General features: G+C 38.5%; 1 protein-coding gene across 1 annotated transcript; it reads right to left on the bottom strand.

Annotated features, from left to right (window-relative positions):
* Positions 1-579: 579 nt before the first annotated feature.
* LOC118771928 (patched domain-containing protein 3-like) lies at positions 580-7697 on the bottom strand. The gene is made up of 5 exons (XM_036520107.1): positions 7044-7697; positions 3888-4009; positions 3294-3439; positions 1665-3191; positions 580-740 (listed from the first exon to the last, which is right to left on the bottom strand). Exons 1-5 carry the CDS (start codon positions 7695-7697, stop codon positions 580-582), a joined length of 2610 nt encoding a protein of 869 aa, XP_036376000.1.
* Positions 7698-11336: the final 3639 nt, after the last annotated feature.

Raw genomic sequence — 11336 nt, 5'->3', positions numbered from 1 at the left:
GTTAAATACCATTTTAGTAGCCTACTCATCCTACCTTATGAGAGAAGTGACAACATGAAGTTTGAGTTTGAGTCTTTATTATTAAAACTAAAGTCGTCCAAATGGATACAGCACAAGGAAAGGGTGACAGAACAAGTTTTGGAGTTTACCCAGAGACAATGTATATATATTTTTTTCTTTTAATGTATATATATTTTTCCTCTTTTAAGTGACATGCAAAGTATGAACACAAGCTTTAACAAACATTTGAATTAAAATTATGTACTAGAAAGATGTCCTAATAGAAAACATATGAATGTTATTTTTCATATACATAAACATTGTTAACCCGACATCATTGAAAAAATAAATGATCACATATACATGGCATAATTATAATTTTCTGTTTCTGTATCTGTATATTTCTGTGCTGAATTATGTATTACATATTGAGTGTCATCAGTCAAAACACTGTAAATCACTGTGGAAAGGGGGTGGGCAACTCCCTTCAACCACCATGGCAGCCATTTAGCCCAAAAAGGTCAGTAGATACAATAGTAAAAAAAATGGTTTACAGCCACTTGTCATTAGACCAAAAAGCTACGGGCAGTCCATATGTGCCATATCCATTTGGATGACTCTGGTTTTGTTTTTATAGGTGTTGTGTATCTTCCCCTCCTTGCAGCTCAGTCCAGCTAGCATAACAGCACTGACACATTCCTCCTTGTTCTGGCAAAACTCCTTGTTCTTGTGATAATCCACTGGTGGACATTTCACATGATTTTCATGTCCCACATCCATTTGATCTCCTCTGGTTGTGTCTTCATATGCATTGTGCATAATTCTCTCCCTGCAGTTTGGTCCAGCTGGTCTAACAGCATTGTTGCATTTCTCTCGATATCTTACCCCAGATCTGTTTAGGTTTAGGCCATCAATTATCTGTTCATTGTTACAGGTGTCCCTCATCCTTTTGATCTGTGGATGTTGAATATGGTCTCCGTCTGTCAAGGGAGTTGGTTTGTCAAAACATTGTGGGTATGTGAACTCCCTATTCTGACCATCATCCAGCGATGGTGGACATTGCACACCGTTTTCTTGTGCATTGCCCATTTTGTCACCTCTGGTTTTGTCTTCAAAGGGATTGCACATCTTTCCCTCCCTGATGTTTAGTCCAGCTGCCATAGCAGCACTGAAATAAGCCCTTGGAACACTCACCCTATTTCTGTTTTGACTTTTACCATTTTCCACTGGGTCATGGATATCAATGAAGCTACTAATATTGGTTGGTGAATGATGGTAAGGATCATCTGTTTCAAAACCTGCATTGAAATGACTATTTCTGCAGTTAAACCCCTTGTTTTGGCCATAATTCACTGTTTGTACGCGTTGCACACCATATTCTTGTGGAATCCACCTCTGATTGACTCCAGTTTTCTGTTCACAGTACATCCTTCCCTCCATGCTGTTCATCCCAATGAAGTGCGCCTCCTGGCATCTTGGCTTGCCACAAACTGTATTCAACTGTGGAAACTGATTAGGGTCATTGCCTGTCTTGAAAGATGGATTGTGCTGGTTGTGTCTGCAGTGCAGTCCCCTATCTGGCATACCAGCATTGGAATGTGTCTCAGGGTGCATTGCCCTATCTCCTTTTGGCTTTTTACCGTCAGCCATTTTTTTATCTTTACCGTTGCTGTCCCCACAACATCCAAAGAAGGTCAGAAACACTGGGATAAACATGATACCGTGAAACAACCCAAAGAGGATGACCAGGAACATGATCTTGAAGAAAGTTCTGAAGATGTAGCTCTGTGCTGCAGACAGCACAACCACCCCCAGTATGGTAGAGACTGCCCCCTGCACTATAGGATAGCCCAGGGAAAAGAGCGCCTCAACAGCCTTCTCATTGGCACTTGGCTTATTGCTTGAGACAAAGGCATAGGAAATGTGCGCAGAGAAGTCTACCGAGAAGCCAATGCAGACAACGAGAATGATCATGGATATGGTGTCTAAGTTGATGTCCCACAAAGCCATGAAGCCGGTGACACCCACAATGACAGAGGCGATGGAAAAGGTCACCCACAGAGAGCAGAGAGGGTTTGGAATCAGCAAGAGGGAGATCAGCAGCATCACCGCAGTAGTGACTCCAATGTTCTGGATGGTGCTGCTCACTATGACGGCATACTGGTCATAGTATATAAATGAAGGATGATAAACCAATAATGGGACAGGACACTTCTCAGCTGTGACTCTAAACTCATTTAACATATTCATCTCATCGATTGCAGCGGTGATGTTCGCTGTTTGCATAAAGAACCGTGAGGCATAGATCACATTGTTGGTGAAGTTCACATCTTGCTTGAAGTCAGAGTATTCAAGAAATGAAGATAAATTTGCCTTGAACACCCTTTCATCACTTACTTTCAAATTCATCATTAATGCATATTCTTTATATGACTGAAACCAAGAAGTAAATCCATTTTTCTCAATGTAAGAGAGATTCTTAAAAGCTGTGATGCAGGTGTCGAGTTCAGATACATTCTGTTCATTCCAGTATGGAAATTCACCCTTCACGACTACCATAATATTTGGACCATATTTGGCAAAGTACTCTTTTTCATTATTATAATACTTAATTATATATGAGCTGTCAGGTGCCAGATTCCTAAGGTCTATGCCCTCTTGTATCTGGAAGCACCCATAAATGCTGGCTGCCAAATACGCAGCGTAGAGCAGGATCACAAAGGCTTTGGTCCACGATTTAGTGAGAAAGGGCCCATAGTAGTTCTTAAAGAAGTGATTCATTGGTTGGATTTCCTCTGAGCCAGTGTGGTGGTCATAAGCCCCTCCCACACAGCAGAGGTAGAAGCCTTTGGAGCGACCTGGGGGGTGTTCCTTCAGAACCTTCTTACAGGTCAGCCAATGCCTGTTGCTGTTCTCCCGCCTGCCGTTAAGCACCAGGAACGCTCCAAAGAAGGTGATGCTGTACAGGTAACAGAAGAGAATGGCGGTGCTGGTGTACAGACAGAAGGACCGCACGGAGCGGAAGGGGGTCATGAGGCCGATGTAGAAAGCCAGGACGTCGGTCAGCGTGGTGATGGTGATGGAGATGGCCGCCTCTTTGTACGTGTCAGCCAGACGCTCCTCGACTTTGTCGTGGACGTTGGTCTGCTGCCAGCAGGAGATGAGGATGAACATATCATCCACACCAATCCCTAAAGAAAGTAGCAAAGGTTTTACCAGAGCCTTTATTGTGTTCATCATGTCAAGCAAAATAACATTTGTTGATTTGTAGTGGCTACTTTAGAGATACTTACCCAGTATCAGGAAGGGAGAGTTAGCCACAGTCATGACAAAAGGCACACCAATGTAGAGCATCATCCCAAAACTGGACAGCACCGCCAGGCCAGCAGAGAGCACACCAAAGGCAGCCACCCACACCTTGTTCCTCACGCAGTCCAACCTAAAGGATTTGGGGGGGGGGGGGGGGGCAATCAAATATTTGTTTATTTGCCACAGGAAAAAAACAACAGCGACAATGATCACAGCACTCAAGGGCAACCCCAAACATCATTCTGGATTACATGATCCTTAGAGGTCCCTGCATGTCTTCATCAGTTCAAATTCAAAATCAAAGAGGAGGCACATCACTGTCTCTCAGCACAGCAAAGTCTTGATTATTGTTCTGTAGAACTTTCCATGCTTCCTCAGCAAGCTAAGAAAGTACACTCAAGTGCAGAGGACGTTTTGACCTCATCTTGCCACCCTGCTGGAGTTTTTACCTCCTTTGCTCTGAGCATCTCTGTTTCCACTGCAAACCCTGGTCTATCTGACTAGCTTGACTAAAGTGAGTTCATTTCACTAGAGCATATCCTGGAGGCCCAATGTCACCTAGACCAAAGAAAGCATACCTCATACATGACACCACTGAGAAGGTGATGGCAAGGAAATATGTGATGGTAAATAAAGGAATAACTTCTTCTGCATTTTTCTCAAACTCTTCTTGCCGAGACAATGACGTAAAATAAGACACCTAGAAAGACAAGAAATAAAGAAAATTTCATCAATAATATCAATATTACTGCATGACAGTTGTCACGCTATAGTTTAAAGCTGAACCAGCTTTGCATTCAAACTAGCAAAATCAGAGCAAAATAGAATATGATATTGCATCAATGAATCACTGAAACGAGTTGTGGCCATACACCTTGCAATTAGCTAGGGTAAACGTACCTATTAAGCTCACCAAAATCTACATTGACACATTTTTAGAGCACATGACATTGATTTCAGCAGGAGAAGTGATGTTAAAATGAAGATCACTCATACAATAATATTTAACTTAATTTAAATGCTTTTGTAGTTTAAAATAAAGATATACATCTTTAAATGCAAAAAACCTGGCTGTGCTTAATGTGTACATTTTGTACCCCTGTTCCAAATAAGCTCACAACAATACATTTTATTCAAACTGATTGTTTATTTTAAAAAAAAACACTTTTAGAAATCATTGAAATAAATTTTATTCAAAGGTAAAGAGTCAATAACAAATACCAAACCACTAAAATCAAGCAACAAGCCATTAAAATAGAACTTCATTGAACCAGTGGTCAAGAATGGCAGTCTCATTCGTTGCCTTGGCCCTTGACTCAGGAAATTGCTCAGATTTTCTGACCATCAACTCGGGATGGTCTCTTATAAATCTCTGGAACCACTTGGGACCAGCCCTCCCAAGTGTAAAAGGTGTGTTCAGATCATTCACCTGCACATACTCTTGCACCAGATCTAAAAGATCAGATCTGGTGAATCCGTAGCCCCATTAGGAAAGGATATACACAGAGAAGAAATTAAATAAATAAATACATACTTCAATACACACACACACACACACACACACAGATATATTCAGGCCTGTATATTAGTATCAGTGATCAGTACCTATTGTATAAACTGACTCTTATCATAGACCCCTCTATTTAATGGTTCAGTTTGTCTTACTTTAACCTAGCCTACCTGAAGACAACCTGAGATCTCCCTTTCTGTCTCTACACTCAGGTAGACACCCTGCCTTTGATGCGCCTCAACACTGATGTGCTCCTTTACTCTCTGGGTCAGAGCTTTTCTGTCAACTCCAAACTTCCTGGACAGATATGACAGGTTTCTGATGGCTCCCTCTTTGTATAGACAACATGCATCTTTAATCTTTGGGCATGAACCATAGTTCTGCCTCGATTTTGTCATCTTAAGGCTGCAAAAATAATTTATTAATCATTTTTTAAAGATTAACTTAAAGTGACAACCATCAGTGAATGTTTAAAGTCCGTTTATGAAATATTTACATGAGCTTTACAATGAGCTTAAAGGGAGCACACTGAGCTTAATGGGAGCAGCAACAATTTTTGATAAAAAAAAAATATTATAAATATTATATAAATATGATATAAATATTAAATGAAATATTAGTACAATATTTTGCAAAATAAATGATCTAGGTTATAAGATCAAGTTTGTACAATACTTTAATACAAACAAACAATATTGATAATGTCTATTATATGTTGATGTTATCTTGTTGATGTCACACTGGCGCTCTCTGGTTTTTACAGTACTGTACCCTTTAAGCTCACCTTACAATGATATGAATTCTTTAAAAATTACAGCAATCTACAACTATTGACCATCAATAAACTGGAAATGTATGGTATTATGGATTTTAAAACGCAAGCCAGTAATACTTGTGATGCAATATATTGGTGTAGGACACAATCTTACATGGCTAGTATGCTAACTATGTACTGTAGTGCCTGTGCTATGTCTCTAAAACAGTCTTTTGATTTAACTGTAACTATTTCCCACATCCAAGTTCCAAGATATACTATGCATAATTTTAAACATTAATCTCTTAATTTTGCAATAAGTAGTGATACTTACCCAAAATAAAGTTTTTGGACAGCTTTCAAAATGGCCACCAGCAAGTGTGAACACATTGATACACATATCTGAGTATGCAATTATCTGATTGTCTTAAAATTACAGGAGGTATGTAGTAACAAACACGTTAATTGGTTAAGACATCAAGTAGGATAATACATTTTTTCTTTAAATAATTTGAGCTCAAAGATGGTAGTGTGCTTAATAGGTACATGAGCTCAATAGGTACGTTTACCCTCTCTGTCACATCAGATGTCACAGTTTGTGAGTAATTTCAGCAGGTTCACGTTTTGGAATGATTCATAAAAGCACATACCTTAAGCAGTGATGCATTTTCTGTTGTCTATTTATTGGACATCAATCTGTATAAAGCTTTTTTCACACCTCCAAGAAAGAAATTCAACTTTGAACATCAGTTCAAGTAACTAGTGCCTGAAATGTATATGAACAGCAATATAAATCTTCAAATGCAAGTATGTTATAAGGTGTGGTTTTAGCTACGCATCTTGTAATACAAAATATAAAATATTCTAACCAGGTTACAGACATGACTTTTAGGCATTTTATAGTGGTTGTGTGATAAAACATCTTATTGGCACATTAGTCATTAGCAGTGCATGAGTAAATGGTCTTGTATGATATAGTTGCAGAAAGACACATGTTTCTGCATGTGTTTCTACAATGTAGAAATTTTTCATATGCATAGCAACAACTACTATAAACACCACAGTTCAAACTGTGATATTAACAGATGAGAGAGACATGCTTTTTTCATTCTGGGTATTGGCCACTAACCTTTACTTATTTGTCTTTTGTTGTATGTTGTGGCTTCCAATAGGGGGAAAAAACATATTTTCCCAATAGTCTGTGTAGCTCATAAAATGTGTATACTGTACGTTGTGCGGTGTATATTGTGATTCTGTATGAGAATTTTTCGCCACAAACTTTTGCACACCAGGGGCATTGTCTCGTTTGTCCAGAACTCCTCTGTAATGCAACAAGTATTACAGGGAGAATCCTATAGTAAAAATATGCATGCACAGATACTGATGCTGACCAATAGGATGATGCAGCCTTGTAGCCTATACATTGGACTGTATATATTTACTGTCCGTCAAATTCTTACAGCAACTTACTTCAATTCCATTGATGTTCGACCTACTGGAGAAGAATTTAAGGAATTCTTCAAGCCATAAATGGGCTTTTTGGCTGCTGTCATCTTCCTGCACATAGTAAAAAAGTCTAACAGCCCAAACACTGTCATTGCTGAAAATCCCGCCAAACTCTGAGCTCAGGTTGAGCCCCGGAAATATCACATCAGTGGTGGGCGCCTTCTCACTCCGATTGTAACGAATATCGTTGAACGTAAACTGTTCTGTCCCATCACTCACAGTGATGTCAGTGACTTTCTTGTCCAAATTGATTATTCCATCAAATGCCGCTGCTTGTAAGTCTGCATTTGTCGGTGCGTTTGATTTAAAAACAGCTATGAGAGATGCGTATGTTCCTTCAGTGTACAGCCTCTGGCTGGAAAACGTTGATTTGTCGTAAGGGAAGTTTTCCTTAACGAATTGTCTCTCTTGCTTGGCAGGTCCGTTCAGCGGGGTAAACTGTTCCTCGATGTCATTCGCTTCTCTGTCTTTGAGAAAATAAAATCCCCCTCCCAATGCAGTGGAGACTAACACGGGGATGATGAGAAACCAGTAGGGGCGAGAGCCGACAAGACGTCCGAATTTTTTAAAGAGTTTTGATAAAGGTCTCTCAATGCAGTCTGTATGGCAGCACGCCATTGTCCTCCTCCTAAATTGTGCTACTCTTCCTCACAAAGCGTTACAGCTTGTAATCACTCGTGCAACTGAACTTGATCTGTCTCTTTGCGAGGGCTGTACCGTTACTGTTCACAAGTTGTTGATTTCTAGGGACTTAATTCACCCGCATGTATTTCCTTGTCAGAGTTGTTAATTAACGTAGCTTATCTATGTGCATAGGATCCTGTGTGCCCAGCTGCTTAGATCTTCCCCACTGATTTTGCTGTCAAGGTTGTTCAGCCACACACAATCTTAAAAAAAAGTTGCAAGGGACTAAAGTTCATAATTTGTCATCCTCTCAGGTATGGAGTGAATACCCTAGTCCCTACTCAGGCATTTTTGTCTCCCGTGAAAATAGATTTTAAAAATATGGTCTCACAAATTAAGTTTTGATAGCAGGTCAAGAGGTTCAACAGGGGAGAGGTTCATTTTGTTTGTGCTGTCAGTTTGTGTAGGCTAGGTTCTTTGCTGGGTTTTAAAATAAATTGTTTTTTTTTTTTTGCTGTTTGCTCTTTTCTGTGTGTTTTGTGGGAAGTGTTGGCCAGCTTCTCCACAGAAGGAAATGAAAAGTTGGGCTCATTTTACAGGGACATCTGTTATTGATCATGGAGGGAAAGTCCCTCTGTTCTTCCTGTTTACTGCATACTGGTTGATAGAGGTTAAATATTATGAGAAGGAAACTAGTGTCCTTACTGCCATGCCATTATATCCTCATGTTGTCCTGGTTTTGTAATCAAAAAGCTCTAGTTCAAGAGTTCTGGCCTGTTATACTTATCATATTAGCCTTTACTAAAAAGAAACATTCAGATTCAATCCATCACACTTGAACGCAGCCCCCATTGCTAAAAATCGTACATTGACATTTTACTGTGCCCTGTGAGCGATTCCAAGTGGAATTTTCTGTGTAAATGTCATTCCTGTGTTCAAAGTCTATCTGCTATTCTGGCAACTCTAGGTGACACATGGAGAGAAAGATAGACTAACTGATTCTTTGCATTTTCAGATAACTTGGCATGGACCTCACCCTGACCTTAACTCTGGAAAAAAGAAAAGCAGTAAGACTTCCAACAACAATTTTAAGAATGTCCCAATATTAACATTAATAAGTAGAAAAATTCTTAATACTCCCTTACTCTTTTTGCCTGTTCTCTGAAAGAATATCCATGGATTTTCTTTCAGTTGAGATTATATACAGAAGTTGTGCTTTAATATGAACATCAAGTTTGCTGTGAAAGTTCAAGTGCTGTTTGAACACAAAACCAAAAGGAATGAGCTGGTCAAACATATTTGGCACACACCGAGTGTTAAGGATCCTGACAATGGTGGTTTAAACATGCTTAGTACATCCAACCTAACATTTGCTTTTTCAAATACGAACCCATTAAAGGGTAATATATTAAAAGGAATACATTTTTGCATTTTAAGCTAGCTAGTTAGTGCCATTTCAGATGAGATGGAAACGTGAACTCCTACAATTTGCCTACCAGGCCAACAGGTCCATAGATGATGCAGTCAACATGGATTTATATCACATTCTCCAACACTCAGTGAAACCTGCGTCATGGAACTGGATGAGCTAGATGATAATGCTGTGCTTTTGGCGTAGACTCAATGCTAGCCATGACTCTGCAGAACCTCATCTTCCAAGAATGAGGAGTCAGTGTTCCTCTTGTCAAATTACTGGACCCAATACTTGATAAATAATAATAATAATAATAATAATAATATGACTTTATTGTCCACAAATGTGGAAATTTGTCTTTGGCTCCACAGGTAGTTGTTAAAAATGAGTGAATGAGTATACACAGCTGTGAAAGTCTGTCAAGGCCTCAGTATCAAGACCCATGCTTTGTTATCAGTCTTGAAGGAGGACAGGCAAAGTGATTTTCAGAGAGAGGATCAAGAATGAATGAAAAGTAGCAGGAGTACACAAAGTTTTGGTTGTGCTCCCTGCTGCTAATGATAACCATCTAATCCCCATGCAGGTGATGCATGGCAGCCATTTTGCATCAGAGGCCAATAGATACAGCAGGAAAAATAGGAAGTAGTCATACAGCCTTCATCATGCTACGAGGCTTTGGTCAGTCCAGCTTTTCTCGTCTGTAGTTTACAACCCATGTTTCTTTTGCTGTATCTGTTTGGATGACTCAGGTTTCACCTTCATAGACACTGTGCGACTCCCCTCCCTGTGATTCAGTCTGGCTGGCATAGCAGCACTGATCCGTTCCTCTGGGCGTCTGATCCCAAGTCCAATCAGGTTTCAATCATCCATCTGCTGATGATTATTGATGTCACTGGTCATATTGATCTGTGGATGTAGATAATGGTCTCTGTGCGTCATCAAAGGTGGAGCATAAACATAGTCTATGGATAAACTCCCAGTTCTGTTGATAATCCACCAGTGGTAGATATTGCACACAATTTACTTATGCTGTATGGATTTGGATGACGTTAGTTTTGACTTTGTGAGCACTGTATATCATATATTATTAGAATGTTTTTTCCTTATTGTTTTAGCCCGGTGTAATCGTGCTGAAAATATCATTCAGCACTGTGTTCAGAATGTCCCGATCGATTAATAATTAACAACTTAATAACTAACAACTCCACAAACAACTTACAGGAATCATTTTATCTCATTAAATTACCTGGCTGTTACACAATGAAGATAAAATCAAGCTCAGGCTTAAGTACTTTTGTTTTCATTCCGTGCATAATTATTACGGTAAAACTATATCTTTCTTATTGTCTCCTGATTGTCATTCATTGCAATTTAAACCCAAAGTAAGTTTTTATTATTGTTCTTATACATTTTCCTTTAATTCCATGTTACTTTCTCTATTGTTTTTAATAAGTGTCATCCTACATTTTGTTTCCAGCTTGTGTATGTTCTAGTTACCCGTGTTTATATTCTCAGAGCTCTCATTCTCCAATATTTTTTCAGTGCTATGCTTTGGTAAAAAGTTAGTATCTATTTTATGCTAAATTCTGCTATGCTTCATGATTAGCAAATTGATTTACTGTAGAACTACTTGAGCAGTAGAATAAAACGATAAAATAAACACTTTTTTCAAGAATGATAATGTTAATGTTAATATGTTAAAAGACTACACTTGACACAAGATAGACTGCAGAGGCAAACTTCACAGACAAAGAGAATCAATGACTAAAAATACGATAATTATTAAGATCTCACACATACAAAAAGTAATGTGAAAATGTAAACACTTTATTATAGACATTACATAATAATGAAACCGTTTGACCTCAACATCTTTGAATACAATTATACATGGCATGATCATTATTTTAGGTATTTCTAAATGTCTGTAAATTGTATCTGTAAAGGGCATCTTCATTCTGAGTGACATGTCAGAGTGTCAGATTGTAGACACAAAACACACACACAAATATATACATACATTAGATAGATGTGTGTGTATACATCACTACAAATATATATATATATATATATATATATATATATATATAATTAAATAAATAAATAAATAAATAAATACACACACACATATATATATATATCTATATATATATACATCACCTAGTTTTGTATTTTCCACCATTTTATTACGAGTTAACAGAATTTTTTTTAAATTCCAG

The sequence above is a fragment of the Megalops cyprinoides genome, chromosome 2 (genome assembly GCF_013368585.1).
Source record: "Megalops cyprinoides isolate fMegCyp1 chromosome 2, fMegCyp1.pri, whole genome shotgun sequence".
NCBI classification, from domain to species: Eukaryota; Metazoa; Chordata; class Actinopteri; order Elopiformes; family Megalopidae; genus Megalops; species Megalops cyprinoides.
This window is presented reverse-complemented; position numbering and strand designations above follow the sequence as displayed.